At 41.3% G+C, this 23,530-nt stretch overlaps 1 protein-coding gene across 2 annotated transcripts in view; it reads left to right on the forward strand.

The window, feature by feature from the left end:
* The window catches only part of LOC117354609 (oocyte zinc finger protein XlCOF6-like), a 45,312-nt gene extending 29,109 nt beyond the window's left edge, over positions 1-16,203 (forward strand). The window contains exons 4-5 of one of the 2 annotated variants that reach the window (XM_033932402.1): positions 7,929-8,048; positions 13,367-16,203. In XM_033932402.1, the coding sequence (XP_033788293.1) occupies positions 7,929-8,048; positions 13,367-15,264 (2,018 nt within the window). In that variant the 3' untranslated portion in view covers positions 15,265-16,203. The remainder of the gene's footprint in view (positions 1-7,928; positions 8,049-13,366) is intronic. The other variant, XM_033932404.1, reaches the window with a different exon arrangement.
* The last annotated feature ends 7,327 nt before the right edge of the window (positions 16,204-23,530 follow it).

Genomic DNA, 23,530 nt, shown 5'->3' on the forward strand with positions numbered 1-23,530 from the left:
GAAAACTGGAATGCTCTTCTGGAGGCTGTCGTAGGGGAAAACACCCTCCGGGGATTCAAGACAAAGTTAGACAAGTTTCTGCTAGATCAGAACGAACGCAGGTAAGGTTAGACTCAGTTAGGGCTCAGGTCCTTGACCTAGGGGCCGCCGCAGGAGTGGACTGCTGGGCACGATGGACCACTGGTCTGACCCAGCAGCAGCAATTGTTTTTGTAGTAGAAAACAAAAGAGAAAACTTCAGACAGTATGTACAAGATGCAGGCTGTGTTTATTGAACCAAATATAAAATGCGGTAACTATTATCACCCTTTTTACAAACCCTGGGACCCGACGGTCCGTGTTTCGGAGAACACACCTTCTTCAGGGGTCCTAATGAATATAAATATAAATAACACTGCTAAGAATATGTACTTCATAAGGGGACAGGTGGTGTGTGTAAAATAACCTGTGTGGAAAGAGTGACATGGCAAAAGGAAAAATTGAGACATGATTATGAAAGAAATATAGCATGAATCAGAGGGTGATCGTGGATACCAAAAAAACAAATGAAAAAGTGAAAAGGACAAAATGAATAAAATCAATAGAAAAAATGAATGAAAAGAATAACCTCATGTGAATTAGACAGGATCAAAACTAGGAGGATTAAAAGTTATGAGATCAAATTACCAACGAAAGTACATGAAGATACCACAAGCTTTTTAGAAACCACACCTTGTGTGGTAAAAACATGGTGACATGAGCATAAAGAAACCTACCATTAGTTGTAAGGGTTAAAACAAACCGCAATATAAATTGGTAACAAGCTAAAAGAAAAAGAAAAACATATGTACAATAAGGCATTGTTAAGAAATAAAAACTAAAAAGTTAATATTTATTTAGAATACATATTAAAAACTTTGTTAAAAGATCAATTGACCCCAACAAAGCCTTATGTAATATGATCAGAGGTAAAAGATATAATAAAAGGAATTAAGAAATCATGTAAAAGCCATAAAAAGTAATAAAAGTATACAGAATAACCCCCTCTGGGATCAAAATTCAGCAATGCTAACGATTGACAAAAAATTTTAAGTCCATCTTTTACATACTGTAAATTTGATATATCAACAGCACGTGACATAGTGTTAGGTCCTTACAGATGTGGTTGTTGCAATATTTGCAATATTACTAAAGAATGTAAAGAGTTTATTAACCCACAAGAACATAGAAAATATGACCTTAGACAGTTCACCAATTGTAAAACTACTTATGCTGTTTATCTTATACTAGTCTTTAAGCCCGTTACATTAACGGGTGCTAGAATAGATGTGTAGACTTTTAGCACAATGGGGGGCTGAGGCATTTTTTTCTTTCTGTCCCATGTCCAGCAGTACCCCTTCCCTGCTCCCCCTGTCCAGCAGTAGCCCTTCTCCCTTCTTTTTACCTCCCCCCTCTCCAGTAGTACCCCTTCCCTGCTCCCCCTGTCCAGCAGTAGCCCGTCTCCCTTCTTTTTACCTCCCCCCTCTCCAGTAGTACCCCTTCCCTGCTCCCCCTGTCCAGCAGTAGCCCGTCTCCCTTCTTTTTACCTCCCCCCTCTCCAGTAGTACCCCTTCCCTGCTCCCCCTGTCCAGCAGTAACCCCTCTCTCTTCCTTTTACTTACCCATATTCAGGTTCCCATTTCCCCTTTTACCTTCCCTATTTCCACCTTTTTCTCCCCATCCAGCATCATTCCTTCTTCTCTCTCTCTCTGCTATCCCATCCAGCATGCTGCTGTCTCTGTCTTGCCCTCCATCAAGAATCACCCCATCTTTCTCTATATATTTCTTCCCTCATCCATCACCAATTTATTTGTCAATCCCTAGTATCCCTTCCCCCTCATCCAACATGGCTCCCTTTGCCTCTGTTTCCCCTTTCCAACATCCAGTGTCATCCTTTTACAAAATTTCAAGTTCAGTGACAGAGCAGCAGTAGTATCAGATGTAAAAAGAAAGTCCACTTGCTGCAACTGGAAGTGGCCCTTTCCCCCTTCTCAGTTCCTTCAGCAGTACTGCTCCCAGCGATCATCCTTGCCGCTTCACTCGAGCCCGCTATCGCAATGCAGTAGTAACTGCACCCTCTGCCTGGGTTTCTGCACCCGGGTGCCCACACCACCCTCCACTTTCTCTCCTCCTATCACCCAGATCCCTGGGCCCTCTCCTCCCGGCCTGGCTCTCCCCCTATAGCGCTTCACGGGAGGAATGGGGTCACACAAACTATAGCGCGGGAGCGGCCGCTCTCAACCCGACCCTTTGCCTGCTCTTCCTGGTCTGCCCCGAATAAAGAGAGAGAGAACGAGCAATCTACAATTTAAAAAAGGCTACTGAGGATCGCGGCTGGCTGTAGCGAACCTCGCAGGCGCTAAGCACCTCGGTAGCACGTTCCCTCTGACGCGATCCGGTGCGTCAGAGGGAACATGCTACTGAGGTGCAGAGCGGCCAGCGAGGTTCGCTACAGCCAGCCGCGATCCTCAGTAGGTTTTTGCAGATAGAAGAGGCCTTCGGTGGACTCCACCAGTAGGCCTCCCTTTCTTTTCCCCTCCCCCTTTCCAACAGCACCTCTTCGTGCTCCTCTTGTCCAGCAGTAGGCCTCCCTACCTTTCCTCCCCTTTTTCTATCCCCCTAACAGTCCAGCATCTCCCATCAACCAACCATCTCCCCTCTGTCTCCTCCTGTCAGCCGCTGCCATGGTGTTCAGCTCCGGCGCGTTGCTCAAAGGCAGAGCAGCGGGAGCAGCGCTACCAGCAGCAGCGCTTCCGGACACTGCGGGAGCCCTTCTCAAGGGGGCGGGACAGGCTGCTGAGGAGCTTCGGGGGCTGCTGCTGTTAGCCCTTGCAGAGACGTCTTCCGATATAGGTTCGATTTTTACATGTCACCGCTGAGCTGGCGGCAGTGTCAGCGCCGCTTTCCTTCTCAGCAGGCCGGTTTTTAAAAAAAATTTGGAAAGCCGCCACCGCAGCTCCTCTCTCGATCCGGGTGCAGTTCGAGAGAGGAGCCGTTACGAAGCACATTGAGAGCCGGGGGTGAGGAAGTCCACCGCAGCTGTGTAAGTTGTTTTTTTTAATTTTAATTTGAAAGCCGCCGCTGCAGTCGGGGCCGCGCATGCGCACTCGTATTTTCGCGACGGATCAGGGAACACGTTTTTTTTAGTGCGCATGCGCGGCCTATCATTTTATTATATTAGATGTCCGTGTGATAAGTTATATGTTGGCATGACATCACGAGATTTGAGAACAAGAATGCGCGAACACAAATCTAATCTCAAACATGAAAGGCGTTCTGAAGTTATAGTTGAACACTGTAAAACCATGAACCATCTATTCCATGATTTACGGTGTTTTGCCATCGATGTAGAACCTAAGTCATTCAGAGGTGGAGATAGATTCAATCGTCTTAAACAACGAGAATCTAGATGGATTTTTAGATTGAATAGCATACATCCAAATGGGCTCAACACTAAATGAGAGTGGTCAGCGTTTATTTAAATTCCATTTAACTTTATACGTCATCGAGCCTTTCAGTAATTCACTAATGGGTCCTTTGCTGGCTAGATTCCTTCTCATAAATGTCAGAACACTACCTGAGATTTTTTGAATCACAAATAAAAGTTAATGTTCAAAAGAAGCAAATTGATAACGGAAAGATGACTTGGTTCATAGTTAATGTTTGAATTGCATTTAAGTTGTGTACGCGCAATGAATTAAAATGTTTTAAAAATGCCTATTGTGCATGCGCTGGCGTCCTTAGAGGTTATAAGCGCCATTTTGAATCTAATCTGATATGAATAGAAAGGCTTTTACACGATTTCTTAATTCCTTTTATTATATCTTTTACCTCTAATCATATTACATAAGGCTTTGTTGGGGTCAATTGACCTTTTAACAAAGAATGCTATTTGTAATTTTTTATTTTCAAATATAGGGTGTAGATTCACTATTTCCCAATTTTTTTGATAATTTCAACTGCCGTAGAACTTTTAGAACAATATCGCATGACAAAGTCTCATTTTCTTCTTCTTGTTCTTCAGATGGAATACCTTTGAGTTGATCTATTAAATGATCTCGATTTAGATACTTTGCACGCCTACGAGCTCTATCTACAATTTTCTTTGGATAACCTCTTAATTCAAGTTTGTTTTGTAATCCTTTAGATTGTGTTTATAGTCCTTCAAAGATGAACAATTTCTTCTGATTCTCACCATTTGGGAAAATGGGAGACTTTCTTTAAATTTCCTTGGATGGCTGCTATCAAATTTCAAAAAAGTATTGTGATCAGTGTTCCCGCTAAGCTGCGTTGGCCTGCGCTCACGCACAAAATATTACATCGCAGCGCACAAGTTTCTCTTCACAGCGCACACACGCGTCGCAAATTTCCCCACAATTGCCATGCTTCGGTTCCTCTTCTTCCTTCCTTCCTCCCCCCCCGCGGGACCCTGCGGCACCATCAACTCTTACTCCCTCTAATGTCGGCCCTGCAGCTCCAGACTTCCTCGCACCTTCTCCCCTCCCCCTTTGGATCGCTATTATTTTAAATGTTATAGCCGCGGAGCTGTATCCATCAGTGGAGATGTCTAACCTCGGCCTGCCCCGGAACTCTTACTGCAACAGTGACTTCCTGTTCCTGCCTAGACGGGCGGCTGCTGCAGTAAGAGTTCCGGGGCAGGCCGAGGTTAGACATCTCCACTGATGGATACAGCTCCGCGGCTATAACATTTAAAATAATAGCGATCCAAAGGGGGAGGGGAGAAGGTGCGAGGAAGTCTGGAGCTGCAGGGCCGACATTAGAGGGAGTAAGAGTTGATGGTGCCGCAGGGTCCCACGGGGGGGGGGGGGGGGAGGAAGGAAGGAAGAAGAGGAACCGAAGCATGGCAATTGTGGGGAAGTGCAGAGCTGCAGGGAAGAGTGTTGCGGTACCCAGCTGGAGGGAGAAGGAAGATGAGGGAGGGAATTAAAGGAGATGCCAGGGCTTGGAGCGTAGGAGGAAGGTATGCCAGTCTAAGGGAAAAGGAAGGGGGAGATGTGAGAGCATGGAGGGGGAGCGAAAGATGGAAGAAAAGGAAAGGAGAGAGATGCCAGAGAATCAGGGAAGGGGAGATACCAGACTATGAGGAGAGGTGTGGGAGAGGGAAGGCGAGGAGAGAGATGCCAGACCAATGGGGTGAAAGGAGAGATGGAAGGGGGAGGCATACAGTTTCTGGAAGGGGCATAGAAGGAGAGAAGATGCCATATAGGGGAAGAGAGACGGCAGACAGTGGATGGAAGGAAGAGAGTTACAAGAAGATGAGGAAAGGAGAAACCACAGAAGACAAAGGTAGAAAAAAATTTCTATTTATTTATTGCTTTAGGAGACATGTGTCACTGTTTCTGTGAAGCATTGTATGCAGAGTCCAGCTTCTTGCTGGTTCAATTTAACCTTTGTCTATGTATTTTTATTTTATCCCCCCTTTTACAAAACTGTGAAGCGTTTTTAGCACCAGCCTTGGTGGTAGCAGCTCTGATGCTCAGAATTTTATGAGCATCAGAGCTGTTACCTCCGTAGCTAAAATCCACACTACAGTTTTGTAAAAGAGGGAGGGGTTAGTTTGTGATTACATATTCCTTACTAGGCGAAGGTGTTTTCTGTGTTCTGTGTGTTTTCTGTTAGGATTGACGGTGTAGGATTGATCTGTGCTGGTCTGGCTTGTTTAGTTTTACAATGGGTGTATTGATGTACTGCTCACTGCAATATGTAAGATGCTGCCTTTTCCTAGGTACTCATGTGTGACGTGTGGTTTGTTACTAAAAATCATGTTTTTCTTACAGATGGGGGGGTGCCAAAAAATGATGGGCCCCGGATGTTACATATGCTAGGTACGCCACTGTATGTAAAGATACCAGAAAGCTGGCGTAGCAAAAACTTCTAAGTTTTGAGTATTTAACCCTCCCACAATCTCACGGGCACTCGTTTCAAGTTTATTGAGATTTTGATTTAAACGCAATATCAAATATTTTCAATGCGTATAACAAAAATAAATTTGGGGAAATAAATAAAACCATTTGAACCAGTGTTCCCGCTAAGCTGCGCTGGTGCACAAAATATTACATCGCAGCGCACACGTTTCTCGTCACAGCGCACAATCGGAAGAGGCGTACGGCAGATGGCAGGGCGGCGAGAGGAGAATCGGGCGAGTTGGCTCATAACTTGCTGGCGCCCGATATTTTTGGCTCACGGTGAAAAAAGTTTGCTCACAACACCCGCCCGCTTAGAGGGAACACTGATTGTGATCAGTGGATTTGATATAAACTTTGGTAGAGAAGTTATTAATTTGAGAATCCAGTGAGATGTCAACATCTAAAAATTGGATATGATCTGTAGATGATTTCATGTTTCTAACCACGTATGGAAAAGATTCAAGTCTGTGAGCGTAAAATAAAAAGAAAAACATATGTACAATCAACCTTAATGGAAAAATCTTCCCAATTGACCCAACCATAAAAATCCTAGGTTTCCCCCTTGACCAACAACTAACATTCAAAGCCCACACCAATATCTTAATCAAAAAATATGTTTCAACCTTCTATGGAAACTACGCATGCTAAAACCCTACTTTGACTCCACATCATTCAGACTACTAGTACAATCATTAATCCTCAGATCACTGGATTACTGCAACATAATCTACCTTGGATCCCATTAAAAAAAAACTTAAAAAGACTTAAGAACGATCCAAAACACGGCAGTACGATTGATCTTCGGACTAAAAAAATCAGACCACATCACCCCATATTTCAAAAAACTCCATTGCCTACCAATCGAGGCTAGAATTATCTTCAAATTCGGGTGCCTATGTTACAAGACACTATTCAGCACCTCACCCTCCTACCTTCTGAGACACTTTGTCCTACAGGACAAACCCCGCCTCTCTCGCAGACCATTACTATTCGCTTTCCCTAATCCCAAGGGATGTCAATTCAAAACATTCCTCAATAGGACACTATCCTTCCAAGCAGGCATATGGAACAACACCCTAAGTAACCTCCTCCTGAATTCCTCGACATTCAAATCTTTCAGAAAAGCAATGAAAATTCACCTATTCAACAAATTTGTTTGAACTGCTTTCCTTCAAAACCTGACTATCTCCCCTCCAACTTCTCCAATCTCTCCTCACTTACCTACCCCTCTTTTTCCACCCAAACCCTGATACTCATGTACAAGCTACAACCCTGTACGTATAGATCTTCCTGCACCTTGCAATCACTTCGTTTGCTGCAGTACTGTATACCTGTACCTTATAACCACTTTGTTCAATGCTATACTGTATACTGTTTTGAACTGAAAAGGTATGATGGGATATAAATAAAGCCAGCAGGTAAGATATTCCCATGGAGTTTTTCTTCCCTTTAGCAGACCTTCACTCAGCAACACAAAAGAACGCCATCCGTGATATTGGGGATAGGATTTGAATTTCAAAACTATTAAGAAATAACCAGATTTAGAATTAAAAAGAAATCCTTACTGCTTTGGTTTAAGGTAATCTCTGAAACGGCTGAATTTTACTGCAGGAAAGAGTTTTCTGGGACATAGGAAGTTAATTTTCCCTTCCTGCTCGCTCTTTGAGTTCATATTGGTCTGAACATTATCTGGGCGTTTGTTTCATCTTATTCCTGATGTTCTGGATTAGATGGAGACCTGCTTGTTATATAAAGGATAAGGAAGCTCACACATATTGAAATAAGCCTGATCTCAATATACGACACTATCAAGATGATGAGTAAAGAGGGTTTATGTGATTTTACTGAGATTTGCAGGGTCTAAAACTCTTCCACTAACTGAGGGTTTGAGTATTTTTGTTTTTTTGAAGTTGGTGAAATTCTTTGGGCTGGAAATCCAACAATATATACTTTTGGGAGACCTAATGCAGTTTTCTTTCCCCAGGAATAGGCTCTCCTTCCGTCACTCCTGATATTATATCCCACATTGAAGGGGGGGAAGAGCCGTACATCAGGGAAGAGCCAGGATCAGAGGAAAGAGAACCTGGGAGAAGCAGCTGCTCAGGTGAGTGCAGTAATAAGAGGCACGGGGGTAAAACTGCTAAGATGAAGGGGGGAGTTGTAACCTTAATTTCCAAACTTGACTCTTCTTTATCTGAGCGCGCGAGAGATATTCAGATATTTTTATATGGGGCAAAGGTCTGTTTTATGTGAAAATATCTTTTGACTATTATATTTTTCAATCCATAAATCACATATTACATTACATGCTGCAAACCCCTCCCACAAAACCCACATTAATGGCAACAAACTGTGTATTCTACAAGTGATGCTATTTCCCCTTTACCAACCAACTAACAAAACTAGGGTCACCTGTGTTGTTCCTTCACGGTGACCCCTACTTCTAGTTCAGGAAACTGAAAGAAGACAGTCGCATTCCCCATCCCCCCATCTGTGCTCATTCACAAATTTAACAAATAGCTGTGTGCTCTCTATGGAAGGTCAATATTCTGAGGCGCCTGAGCCAATCAGGGACTTCCTTAGGCCAGCATTGCACAAAAGCAGGCTGGAGGAGCAGGATGGTATGACTGGGCACCCCTCCTGGTACCGACTTAAGGCACGGGGAGGCTGATGGGTGTGAGGGGGGGCCCGATGGCAGGAGGGAGTGGGCATCCCGCCTGCCATATCTAAGTTTGGTGGGAGGAGGGGGGGCGATGACAGAAGGTAGTGGACATCCCTCCTGCAATTTTTTTATGTTCGGGGAGGGAGGGGGAGCTTTATCGAGGGGGGGGGGCGCTGTCGGGAAGCTCTTTTTCATTTCCTTTTATTGGGTAGATATTTTGCGTGTTTAATACACGCAAAATATCTGTACCATTGCGGAAAATAAAAACAACAGGCAGACTTGTCGGTAACACAGTTACCGACAGGTCTAAAGCAGTCGGGTTTTTAGGATCGTAAAACCCGATGGAAAAAAGCCAAGCAATGTAAGTGAATCAATCGCTTGGCTATTTTGCATGGGGTTTTACTAATTTGCATGGCCGGATTGAAAAATGGGCGATCGAGGGGGATAACACGTGGTGGGCTGTTTTGTGAATCGGATTGGTTAGCAGCGATCATCAGGATTAGCGACAATCGCTGACTTTAGTGAATCGGGGCCAAGACTGGTATTAGGAGAGAGAACTTGCCTGGGCAAAACGCCTTTGGTCAGGCAGGTAAAACTCTCTCCGCAGAATGGAGTTTAGCAGTGATTAAGTACTTTTTCAATAGTAAACTTGAGAGGAAGCTAAAACATATAATTCTTGCTAAAGCTTAGTTGGAAAATAAGCTCAGCTAAGCTAACTAGTCCCAGCTGTCTCTGCCGTTTTCTATCTAAGTTTCCTGACAGTTAAGCACTTGTTGGGTCAATATACTGTTATATGGTTTGTCCAGTATCTCTGGGGAAGAGCAACAGCTCGCTGATCATCCTCCACGTTTCCTGTGGAAGGTTCCGGTTGGGTCTTCAGCCCAGTCTAGTTCTTCTACTGCATGTCCATATCATGTATTTGATAAACTAGGTTTATTTTGGTTCTGTAACTTTCAGTCTCCACCTGTGTGCAAATGGGTAGGCAGTTGTAAAAACAGGTGGGGAGACAGACAGGCAAATTCCTGACTTAAATTCCTGGAAAAAAGATCTGAATGAAGAAAACAAGAAGAAACACAAGCACTGGCAAGTTAGATGCAAAGCATTGATAAAGACAGCTAAGAAAGAATATGAAGAGAAACGTGCAAAAGAGGCAAAACTCATAGCAATTTTTTTAGGTACATCAGAAGCAGAAAACCTGTGAGGGAATCTGTGGGACCATTGGATGATCAAGGAGCGAAAGGGGCGCTCAGGGAGCCATAGCGGAAAGACTGAATGAATTCTTTGCTTCGGTCTTTACGGAAGAAGGAGTAAGAGATCTTACCTGAACTGGAAATGGTTTTCAAGGATGATGATGTGGAGGAACTGAAAGAAATCTCAGTGTATCTGGAAGATGTACTGAGCCAAATCGACAAGTTAAAAAGTGATAAATCATCAGGACCGGATGGTATACATCCCAGGGTATTAAAAGAACTCAAAAATGAAATTGCTGACCTGCCATTAGTGATCTATATAACCTGTCGCTAAAATCATCTGTAGTACCTGAAGATTGGAGGGTGGCTAATGTTACGCTGATTTTTAAAAAGGGCAAAATGTTAGAAACAATTAAAAAAATAAAATTGTGGAACACGTAGTCAATCATGATTTAATGAGACAGAGTCAGCATGGGTTCAGCTGAGGGAGATCTTGCCTCACATATTTGCTTGACTTCTTTGAAGGTGTGAATAAACATGTAGATAAAGGTGAGCCGGTTGATATAGCATATCTAGATTTTCAGAAAGCTTTTGATAAAGGTCCTCACGAGAGGCTCCTGAGAAAATTAAAGTGTCATGGGATAGGTGGCAAAGTTCAGTTGTGGATTAGGAATTGGTTATTGGATAAAAAACAGAGGGTAGGGTTAAATGGTCATTTTTCTCAATGGAGGAGAGTAAACAGTGGAGTGCCACAGGGTCTGTACTGGGACTGGTGCTATTTAAATTTATTTATAAATGATCTGGAAATAGGAATGACAAGTGAGATGAATAAGTTTGTAGATGACACTAAACTGTTCAAAGTTGTTAAAAGACAGGCGGATTGCGAAAAATTGCAGGCAGACCTGAGGAAACTGGAAGACTGGGGGCTCCTTTTATTAAGCCGCTCTAGCAGGGTTAACATGCGTGACTTTTCATCACGCGCTAACCCCTATGCTGGCCTAAAAACTACCACCTGCTCAAGAGGAGGCGATAGCGGCTAGCGCATCCGGCGGTTTAACGCACACTATTACGTACGTTAAACCACTAGCGCGGCTTGATAAAAGGAGCCCGGGGCGTCCAAATGGCAGATGAAATTTAATGTGGACAAATGCAAAGTGATGCACATTGGGAAGAATAACCTGAATCACAGTTACTGGATGCTAGGGTCCACCTTGGGGATTAGCGCCCAAGTAAAGCATCTGGGTGTCATTGTAGACAATACGATGAAATCTTCTGCCCAATGTGCAGGGCGGCGAAAAAAACAAATAGGATGCTAGGAATTATTAAATAAAGGATGGTTAACAAGACTAAGAATGTTATACTGCCCCTATATCGCTCCATGGTGCGACCTCATCTGCAGTATTGCGTTCACTTCTGGTCTCCTTATGTCAAGAATGATATAGTGGCGCTAGAAAAGATTCAAAGAAAAGCGATCAAGATGGTAAAGGGGATGGAACTCCTCTCTTAAGAGGAAAGGCTAAAATGGTTAGGGCTTTTCAGCTTGGAAAAGAGACAGCTGAGGGGAGATATGATTGAAGTCTACAAAATCCTGAGTAGAGTAGAACAGGTACAAGTGGATCGATTTTTCACTCCGTCAAAAATTACAAAGAATAGGGGACACTCGATGAAGTTACAGGGAAATACTTTTTAAAACCAATTGGAGGAAATTTTTTTTTCACTCAGAGAATACTTAAGCTCTGGAACGCATTGCCAGAGGATGCGGTAAGAGCGGACAGCGTGGCTGGTTTTAAGAAAGGTTTGGACAAGTTCCTGGAGGAAAAGTCCATAGTCTATTATTGAGAAAGATATGGGGGAAGCCACTACTTGCCCTGTATCGGTAAAACTAACTCCACTAATAGCAAAAACTGCACAAGAAACTAAATAGAAGCCACAAACAGCAGCAAAAAAGGTCTAATGGACCTTCAAAGTAACTAACTTCTGTCTCAAGCGACTACCAATCATATACCATATAATATAATTGAGAGAGGAAGGGAGTCTCAGTGTGAAAGACCAGTGAAAGGAGAAAAAATCTCCAACACTCACATACGAAGGTGAAGGTCTAATAACCTGTCTCCTCCCTCTCTCCATGCTGGCTTGTTTGCTTTACTTGCTGCTCAAGGCTGAATGAGTGCTGTTCGTTCAAAGTCACAGGCTCCTGAGGAAGGGACCCAGAGTCCCCGAAACCGGGCTGGTTGAACCTTATCCTGAATTTCATCTGATCCGGCAGTGTACTGTGTTGCCTTGCCTTTGTTTTAATCTTCGGACTATGCCTGCAAGCTATGTCTTTCCGTTTTGATTCTGGGAGTCAGCTGGAGGGACCTTCAAAGTATTTTTCTCTGTTTCAGCACTGTGAATATGTGATTTATTATTATCACTGTTGAATTTCACCTTATTTTTTTATTTGGTTGGTGGGTGCACACAGGAAGGATTCGATGATGGTGTGCAGGTGGAGGTTATTAGACCTTCACCGTAGTATGTGAGTGTTGGAGATTTTTTTCTCCTTTCACTGGTCTTTCACATTGAGACTCCCTTCCTCTCTCAATTATATTATATTATATGGTATATGATTGGTAGTCCAGTGCTTGAGACAGAAGTTAGACCTTTTTTGCTGCTGTTTGTTGCCCTGTATCGGTAGCATGGAATATTGCTCTGCCTTGGGTTTTTTGGCCTGTTACTTGTGACCTGCATTGGCCACTGTGAGAACGGGCTACTGGGCTTGATAGACCATGGGTCTGACCCATTAAGGCCATTCTTATGTTCTCATGTAACTCTATTCATCATATACTGTATACTACCATATCAGACCATAAATGCATTACTTGCAATCCCATTACATAAACACCAAAAAAGAATGCAAAGAGTAACCCTCTCTTCCCCCTCCCCCTCTTTCCCCTCCACAAGACCACATTATAATCCCTGGGATCTAGTGATGTTGTGAGGGAAAGAGCAGGATTGAACCCCAGCAATTTTTGGCCTTCTCAGCTCAACTCTCAAAATGGCTGTCATGATCTCGTTAGCTGTCTCATGAGATTGGTGCCAGAGGTTGGGCAGCCATTTGAGATCATAGCCAGCATGGGTAGGAGCGACTGGAGATCACTCCTGCCTTGACTACAACCCTAAACCACCAGGGATTGTAAAATAGGCCCAAGGGGGGCATCTGCAGGTACAAGGGAGTGGCAGCTACACCTCTTCAGAGGGGAGATAGAGGGATGGCCAAACTGAAACTGTGGCCACGGTCTTTAAGCTGAAACCAAAATTGGGCAGAGAAAGGATTTTGTCACCCAAACTGAAATTTGAGCAGCTTCTACTCATTCCATTTCCAAGGAACAATTCACCATTTCAGAAACCTGCAATGCATTAGAAGAACACTTCAACAAATGGTTTTCAATTAAGAAAGAGACCAAATTGAATCCACACATAGAAAATCCCACTGTAAGATAACCAGTCCTCCTTATTTATACACAGGCAATCTCATAGAAACCACCACTGTCTTCTGGCACATGATTAATATCTTCTATTTATATCCAACAGATCATCAGATCACACAAGAAGGGAAGAGAGAAAAGAAGCAAGGAGAAGATCCTGTAGAAATAGAACAAGTCCAAAGACAATCAGGAAACGTCTGTGAGAATATTTCCCAGGGAATTGAGAGGATTAACACAAAGAATTATAAGCAGGAATCAAAGGAGCATGAAGACCCTACAGGAGACTCAAGGGATGGAGACCTAACAGGGAGACCCTTACAAATTAATAGTAGTGATAAAGTGACTTCTGAAGTCCACCATGGTAAGAGAAAAGGAAAAACACACCACAAAGAATTTACATGTATTAAATATAAGAGGAGCTTTCCCTTGATTTTAGAACTCCTAAGTCACAAAAGCAATCATAAAAATGAGAAACCAGATACATTCACTGAGTCTAATAAAAGTTACACTCAACTTTCAACTCTAAAAATTCACCAACAGACCCACACAGCAGTCAAACCATTTATATGTACCGAGTGTAATAAAAGCTTCCCTTGGCTTTCAGAGCTAAAACGTCATCAACTGATTCACACGGAAAACAAACCATTTACATGTACTGAGTGTAATAAAAGCTTCACTCAACTTTCAACTCTAAAAATTCACCAACAAACCCACACAGCAGTCAAACCATTTACATGTACTGAGTGTAATAAAAGTTTCACTCATGTTTCAGGCTTAAAAAGACACCAGATTATCCACATGGAAGACAAACCATTTACGTGTACTGAGTGTAATAAAAACTTCCTTTGGCTTTCAGAACTAAAAATTCACCAGAGGATCCATACGGGAGACAAACCATATACATGTACTGAGTGTAATAAAAGCTTCACTCGGCTTTCAGTGCTAAAACGTCATCAGATGATTCACACAGGAAACAAACCATTTACATGTACTGAGTGTAATAAAAGTTTCACTCATGTTTCAGGCTTAAAATGTCACCAGAAAATCCACACGGGAGACAAACCACATGAATGTACTGAGTGTAATAAAAGTTTCACTCATGTTTCAGGCTTAAAATATCACCAGAAAATCCACACGGGAGACAAACCATATGAATGTACTGAGTGTAATAAAAGCTTCACTGACATTTCAAATCTAAAACGTCATCAAATGATTCACATGAGAAACAAACCATTTACATGTACTGAGTGTAATAAAAGCTTCACTCGGCTTTCAGAGCTAAAACGTCATCAAATGATTCACACAGGAAACAAACCATTTACATGTACTGAGTGTAATAAAAGTTTCACTCATGTTTCAGGCTTAAAATGTCACCAAAAAATCCACATGGGAAACAAACCATTTACATGTACCAAGTGTAATAAAACCTTCACTTGGCTTTCAGAGTTAAAAATTCACCAGAGGATCCATACAGGAGAGAAACCATTTACATGTACTGAGTGTAATAAATGCTTCACTTGGTTTACAGAGCTAAAACGTCATCAAATGATTCACACGGGCAACAAACCATTTACATGTACGGAGTGTAATAAAAGCTTCCCTTGGCTTTCAGAGCTAAAAATTCACCAGAGCGTCCATACAGGTGAAAAACTATTTACATGTAACGAGTGTAATAAAAGCTTCACTCGACTTTCATATCTAAAAAGACACCAAATGATTCACACAGGAAACAAACAATTTACATGTGCTGAGTGTAATAAAATCTTCACTCGGCTTTCAGAGCTAAAAATTCACCAGAGCGTCCATACAGGTAAAAAACTATTTACATGTAACGAGTGTAATAAAAGCTTCACTCGGCATTCACATCTAAAAAGACACCAAATGATTCACACGGGAAACAAACCATTTACATGTACTGAGTGTAATAAAAGCTTCCCTTGGCTTTCAGAGCTAAAAATTCACCAGCGGATCCATACTGGAGACAAGCCATATATATGTACCTAGTGTAATATAATCACTCGTCTTTCAAATCTAAAACGTAATCAAATGATTCACATTTGAAACAAACCATTTACATCTACTGAATGTAATAAAAGCTTCAGAGCTTTCAGAGTTAAAAATTCACCAGAAGATCTATAGAAGAGAAAAACCATTTACATCTACCGAGTGTAATAAAAGCTTCATTCAACTTTGAAATCTAAAAAGACACCAAATGATCCATACTGGAGACAAACAATATACATGTACCGAGTGTAATAAAAGCTGCATTCGACTTTTAGGGCTAAAAAGTCACCAGAGGATCCCTACAGGAGAAAAACCATTTACATGTACTGTGTGTAAGAAAATCTTCACTTGTTTTTTTGAGCTAAAAAGTCACCAGATGATCCACACAGGAGACAGAAAATATAGACTTGCTGAGAGCTAAATTCTATATATAGCACTAGAAAATCAGCGCTGAAAAATGAGCTATTCTATAAGCTAGATATGGTTTATAAAATAGCATTTACACCTGGGAACTGCGCCAACGAAAAGATGGTTTAAGTGCCTGTGACTAAATTTAAATGATGGTTAAATCTTCCAGAAAAGGAATTTAAACCCACCCAGCTATAGTTGATATTGAAGCCTTAAGGTCTCTTCCCTTAAACTTTCTCTTATTTGCAATCTGAAATTTGTACTATTGTGTCCAAAGCTAAGAAGTAGAGAGTGACATGGGGACGGGTACCTGCCTTTAACCACGGGGTGGAGGATGAGCACCGACTGTGTCCCCATGTCTTTTTCTAGGCCTTAAACAGGCTTTTTCAAGTAGATGGAACAGTATCTATAAAATGCTAGTATCAATAAGTAAACATAAGGACATAAGAATAGCTTTACTGGGTCAGACCAATGGTCCGTCAAGCACAGTAGCCTGTTCTCACAGTGGCCAATCCAGGTCCCTAGTACTTGGCCAAAACCCAAAGAGTAGCAACATTCCATGCTACTGAACCAGGGCAAGCAGAGGTTTCCCTCATGTCTTAATAACAGACTATGGACTTTTCCTCCAGGAATTTGTCCAAATCTTTTTTCTCTCTCAAAAATTGTTATGAATATATTCCAACAATAGCAAGCATATGGTCCTCATAAGACCGCTACAACAAAGTTGAAATCACACATCCAGGTGTTCTATCTAATACGAAGAAGCTTCGCTCTGTGTACTCCATTAAGATCAATTACATGAACCAACTGAGAAATGAATTGTCCAAACTTTTTTGGGAAATCAGCTATGCTATCCGCTTTTACCACAACCTCAGGCAAAACGCTCCAGAGCTTAACTATTCTCTGAGTGAAAAAATATTTCCTCCTATTGGTTTTAAAAGTATTTCCCTACAATTTCATCGAGTGTCGCCTAGTCTTTGTAATTTATGATGATTTGAAAATCTTACAAAACAACAGAGAACCAAATGGTAATCTATTAGCAAAATAAACAAATATTAGACCATTTACAAAAAATCAAAAATGAACACCGATTCTAAATATACTCATTAAATCATAGCATTTAGTTAATTTATTTAGCTATGAGTTCATTTAAATTTGAATTAAGCCTCAGACTTAGGAGTACATCTTCCCATCCTGGGACTTCTTCAAGAGAAGAATGACTTATTCTCTTGCCTCCTTATAACATCACTTCCTACCAATGTATTGAATTCATTAATCAACTAACTTTTTTTAAACCTACATTGATCTTCTTATATAAAAATACTAACAAGTTTTCTTTCCACTATCTATATAATTTAATAAAAAAAAAAAAATTATTCAATTTAAAAAACTTTCTTCAATATTTTGATAATGTCAATATATGAAAAACTCTCACATTTTTGGTATGGGGTACACATAAATTCCAAAGAATCAGCATGCCATTTTTGAAACTCAAAACCAACCCGTAATTAATATTCTCAATTCATCTAATTATTCTCCTTCAGAGTTATCTCATTCAAGGTTATTCTTCAAATTCATTACTTCTTCATCTGTCTAGCACCTCCTTCAATTTCATCAAAAATTAAAAATAAAAAGTGCTCATGTGCTATAAATATTATAAATGCATCAGCGTATCGTTTCTTCAACTGAAGTAAACTTCAATTCATATTGAGTTCATTTCAAGACATTCAATTCAATTCAGCTTGTAGCATTCACTGCAATTAATTCAATTCAACTGGTACTTCATATATTCTTTCAAGTATTTAGCTCAAATTACTCATTGCAAAACCAGCGCCATTGCCTGTAACCATTATCCGACAAGGCCTTTGTTTCGCGGGACAGACTTATATCACCCGCTGCATTAAGGAAGTGACTTGAACAACGCTGAAACAACAGCTAGAGGTTAAAAATTCAAACGACTAAACTATATAAAAGTTCTTTTACATGCACAAACTTTTCAACTTTACCTTGTTCTAATCTCCTTAACCGTGTTGGCCCCAAGCAAACAGGCAAGCACGGCATCACGTCCTCTATATATACTGACGACTTAACAAAATGTCAGTACGTACTCTAAACTCATCTACTTTTAAAGTGGCAGGACTAAATTATTCAATCGCAACGGGTATCTAGAGAGAACAATGATGGATTTTTAAATTAAATTCAGTTCATCCCAATGGGCTTAATAAAAATCTGGAATGACAACATTTTTATTAATCTAATATTTAAATATATCTTTGAGCAATTGGTGGCGCTATCTATGTAGTGTGGAGGTTCAAGCCACTTCCCTGATGCAGCGGGTGATATAAGTCTGTCCTGTGAAACAAAGGCCTTGTCGGATAATGGTTACAGGCAACGGCGCTGGTTTTGCAATGAGCAATTTGAGCTAAGTACTTGAAAGAATATATGAAGTGCCAGTTGAATTGAATTAATTGCAGTGAATACTACAAGCTGAATGTCCCCCCCCTACCCAAAACAGGAAGCAACCTCTGGTATGCGGTACAAAAATACTAAGACCACAGCAAGAAAGTAGATCGCATACCCCCAGATAATAGTCCAACATTTAGACAAAGCAAGAAATAAAACAGTGCATTACAACAGCAATTCCAATAGGAAATGAAAACCAACAGCTCAATGAACCAGACTATAATACCCCCACCCCCCACCTGTAGGGGTGTTTCCTTCTTCACACCTAAGGTTAGGCCTCTATGATGTCACTAAGCCTGAACTATATTACCAGCATGAACCATTGTCTGCAAGAAGAGAAAGAAGAAATAATTTTTGCTCTTTATGCCTGCCTGATGCATTCTGGGTATGTACCAGAATTGTATTCTAGTCAAGGACATTCGACTATGCCTACATGCTCAGTCTGTGTGAATCTTGGGGGAGGCATTGCTTCTGTGCTGTTCTTATCTTCGAAGGCGCCTCTGTTACACAGCCTGTGCAAGACTCTATACAGAAAGACTATTCATCCAAGTTCTGTTTCTGGATTGGTCCTGAGAGGTCATCTGACGATTACGAAGGAGAAGGTGCCTAATTAATTGATTAGTCTGTGCTAAGGTGTAAGGGAGCTTGCATCTTAACATAGTTTTTCTCTGCACATCTTCTATAATAATTAAGACCTGAAAAGTACCTCTTGGACTGCTCTCTGAGGAGAGTGAAAATAACTGCTTTTGAAACAGATCTGGTTTTTCATCACATAAGGAAACTGTTGCGGACAACCTAATTTACAGCTGTTCCAGTGACCGACGGACTTTTATTCCTAATCAAGAGAATTTATATCCTCCGCACTGAGAAGAAGATGACTTCCATCTCCCTGATTTTGCTAAAGCCTAATCTGATGATGAGAATAAGGAAATTATCTATATTTTCAGCTGGGGTTAGATAAAAGAATTCTATTGTTGTATGGGATAAGGAAGTGAAGTTCCTGGGGTGATAAGCTATTTTTAGATTGCTGCTAATCAGGAATTATTATTATAAGGAATTATCTAGTGTGTAAGAATTAGTTACTCATTTATCTAGCAAGTGTTGTGTGATAATTATGTACTGAGTTTCATATATGTATTCGGATATTTTGTGAACAATAATTAGTTATTTGCTGCTGGCTTATGAATTATATTTTTCTATTTCTTTAATAAAATATTTCATATAGCCTTGGTCTGTTTCATATAAGTAGGCAAAGAATGCTGAATCCGGAAAGGTGTTTATAGTATATCCTAGCAACGAGATATGCACTAATTTGTCATACCCATAAATCTACCCACTCAATCCCAATGCAAATTGTTAACTGCAGTAAATACTCAGAAAACTATGAACTCTGCGAGTCTTCCGAGATACATCTCTCAAATTCCAAGAATCGGGAGGACAAGAGAAGCCCAACCCAGATAGGGCAAAGAAAAAAACAAAACAACCCACACCCCACGACCTCACCCACCCTCTGGTACAACCCCAAATTTAAGAAAGAGAATTTAGGACCTCACTGCGTGCCCGTGGGGCTAAAGATTGAATGTAGAGATCCCAAATCTGAAGGAATTGTCTTTTGCGCTTACAGCTGGCAAAAGCTACTCTCTGCTCAAAAAGCAAAAGTGTATGAAGTCTATTTCTCCAAGCCCAAAAGGAGGGAACCGCATTCAGCAAACTCTTAAAACATCTATTCCAGTCTTCAGAAATAAAAGTGACACCCACAAAGATTTATAATGTTGTACAGGATCTGTTCTCAGCAGAAGCATTTTATATACAAAAGACAATGAACCTCGACAAAGAGGTTTCTGCAGAGCTTGCTCAAGATATGTAAGAGGGAGAGAGAGCTCACCTCTAGCCTTTTTATACAACAGGGTCTCCAAGCTAAGTATAATAGAAAGATTCAGAATTAGGTAAACCATACTCCTCTTGTAAACTTTCCCAAGACAGCATTTCCTGATCATCCCACATTGTCCCAAAGTGTATAACGAAGCTTTAGCCCAACGCACAAATACCAGCCAAGAGACATCAGTCTGTAATCCAGGCGTATGTAAAATAGCTGTAAATCTGAAATATTGGCGTTTGGGGAACCAAAGCTGACAAAGGTGCAATAAACAACTTAACATCGGGCCAGCTCTACGCATCAAAACCGATAACAGGTAAAGGTAAATCTAGTATAGCCCACAGCGGCACCGAAGGCATTAACTGCTGCTCCATACGCTCCCATAATTTAGGTAATCTATTTGTCCAAGCCGTCAAAATTTGCAAGCTCATTTCTACATGTAACCATCTCTCTAAAGAATCAGCAGCAATCAAATTAAACAGCATTTTTTTATTCGCCAAAATCGCTACACCAGCCTTCTTTTCCACAGCAGGGGCAAAAAAACCCCTTTCTAGTTTCTTGGACTCTAAAGCCGACAGATGTGTCTCTTGGATATAACAAATATTCAGTGGCATACCAAGGGGGGGGCGGTCCGCCCTGGGTGCACGCCCTAATGGGGTGCACAGCTGGCCACCTACCGGGGAATAGGCTGCCGCTGGGGAAAGGCTGTCACTGCCGCCATCGGGAACAAGCTGGCGCCGAGTTCTCCCTCCCTGCTTTTCTTCCCCGTGGGGCCAACCAACTCTCGCCACCCGATGTCAATTCTGACGTCGGAGAGGACGTTCTGGGCCAGCCAATCGCTGCCTGGCTGGCCCGGAACGTCCTCTCCGACGTTAGAATTGATGTCGGGCGACGAGAGTTGGCCCCACGGGGAAGAAAAGCAGGGAGGGAGAACTCGGCGCCTGCCTGTTCCTGATGGCGGCAGTGGCAGCCTTTCCCTGGCAGCGGTGGCAGCAGCATGTTTCCCAATGGCAGTGGCATGGGAAGGGCAGGGAGAAAGAAAGAAAGAAAGGGGGGGGACAGGGAGCCAGAAAGAAAGAAAGGGGGCAGGGTGAACCAAAGAAAGAAAAAAAATGGGACACGGAGAGAGAGAAAGACAGACATAGAGAAAGAAAGGGGGAATGGAGAGAGAAAGAAAGAAAGAAGGAGGCAGGGTGAAAGAAAGAAATGGGGCACGGAGAGAGAGAGAGAAAGACAGACATACAGAAAGAAAGGAAGCATGGAGAGAGAGAGAAAGAAAGAAGGGGGCAGGGTGAAAGAAAAAGAAATGGGGCATGGAGAGAGAGAGGAAGACATGGGGCATGGAGAGAGGAAGACATGGGGCATGGAGAGAGAAAGAAAGAAGGGGCAGGATGAAACAAAGAAAAAGTTGGGGGAGGGAATGAGGTCTGGAGGAGAGGAAGCATACAGGAGGCTGAAAGAAGGGAAGAAATATTGGATGCACAGTCAGAAGAATAAAGTGCAACCAGAGACTGATGAAATTACCAAACAAAGATAGGAAAAATGATTTTATTTTCAATTTAATGATCAAAATGTGTCCATTTTGAGAATTTATATATGCTGTCTATATTTTGCACTATGGCCGCCTTTTACTAAACCGCAATAGCGTTTTTTAGCGCAGGGAGCCTATGAGCATCGAGAGCAGCGTGGGGCATTCAGTGCAACTCCCTGTGCTAAAAACCGCTATCGCGGTTTAGTAAAAAGGGAGGGGGTATATTGTATAATTGTTACTGAGGTGACATTGCATAAAGTCATCTGCCTTGACCTCTTTGAAAACCCGCAGAATATAAATGATAATTAACATTTTCTCTGCGTACAGTGTGTTTTGTGTTTTTGTAATTTTATTGTTGGTAGATCATTTTGACTTGGCCACGAAGGTAAGGGGCAGGGAGGGAGGGGAGCTGCTGAAAGACATTTAGTAATCCTTGCAGGCTTGACTGTGCAGGGAATTATTTTTGTAAAATCATGTTTTGTTATGTGACTGGCATTATTTAGACTTTAATTTCTATGAATGAATAGAATGAAAATGATATAAAATTACTTGCTTGTTTTTATGTGCATGCGCTGAAGGAAAGTGGAGAGAGAGTGGGCTGGGGACGCTGAAGAGAAATGGGGAAGAGAGAGTGGGGAGAAGACGCTAATTTATAAATTGACAATTGTACAGAATATTGTTTCTTTTTATACTTTAATATAAGTTCAATATAAAACAATTCAAGGCTTGTGTGGATGGAATCAGGTGGTTTGCGGGGATGGGGACCAAGCTTACGGGGATTAGTCCAATAAAATGGTATTTTCTTATTTCTGATTATTTGTTTTATTTTTATTTGTTAATTTGTAAAGTGGTGATTGTTATGTATCAGTTTTTTTCAAATTTACATCTACTGTCTTTATATTTTGCACAGTATTAGAGGGCATGTATTATTGTTTTGTGGTGTTGCATTGTGTGCAGAGTCTGGCTTCTTGGCAGTTCAGTTTAACTTTTGTCTACATATTTCTATTTTTAATTTATGATTATTCCATATTGGGCATGGGTGTATCTCTGTTCTCTGTGTATGAAAAGAACTTAGTTTTCAGTTTGCATTGACTGCAGGATCAATTGACTGCGGGATCTGGCTTGTTTAGTTTTACAATGTATGTGTTGATGTTCTAGTGCTCACTGCAGTGTTTAAGATGCTGCCTTTTCCTAGGTACACTCTTGTTGTGCGATATGTGGATTGTTACTAAAAATCATATTTTTCATATAGATAGGGGGGGTGTCAAAAAATGATGGGCCTCGGGTGTCACGCATGCTAGGTACGCCACTGCAAATATCTACATTCTGTTGTTTCAAAAACAAAAGTGTTTTCTTCCTTTTAATTGGATGATTGAGGTCGTTAACATTTAATGAGAATATTTTAAACTCCATTCTGAAGTTTTCCTCTAGGACATGTAAACCCAATCAAATATTTCAAAATATTATGATTTCTCTGTAAATACTCCTTCTCCCTCAATTTATTTATTTATTTATTTTTATTTTTTATTTATTTATTTATTTAGATTTTTATCCCGTCCTCCCAATAGCTCAGAACGGTTTACAAATGAACATACACAGTGGGGAGTAACTAGACATATAAGTGGTACAACAAGTTTAGTGATTGGATTTAAAGTTTTTGGAGAGATTTAAATACAGGGAGAGTAAGCAGAGAGAGAGAAGGGGGAAATACAGTAGTTTAGTTTAAGGAAAGTTATAAGCGTATAGGTACAATTTGTTAGTGGATAGAGTAAGAGAGGGTCATACTGGAATTTCGGGAAGGTGATAGGAGAGTGGAGGGTGGGGCCTAAGGGGGGAGAAGACAGAGGAGATCTTTAATTGAAGAGGAGGGTCTTTACCGATTTACGGAATGTTAATAATGAGTTCTGTTGTCTAAGTTGGGGGGGGAGTTGGTTCCAGAGGTGTGGAATGAAGTGGCTGTAGGATCGTTTGTGGGCAGTTTCTGTGAG

This window comes from Geotrypetes seraphini, chromosome 2 (genome assembly GCF_902459505.1).
Source record: "Geotrypetes seraphini chromosome 2, aGeoSer1.1, whole genome shotgun sequence".
In the NCBI taxonomy this organism is placed as follows: Eukaryota; Metazoa; Chordata; class Amphibia; order Gymnophiona; family Dermophiidae; genus Geotrypetes; species Geotrypetes seraphini.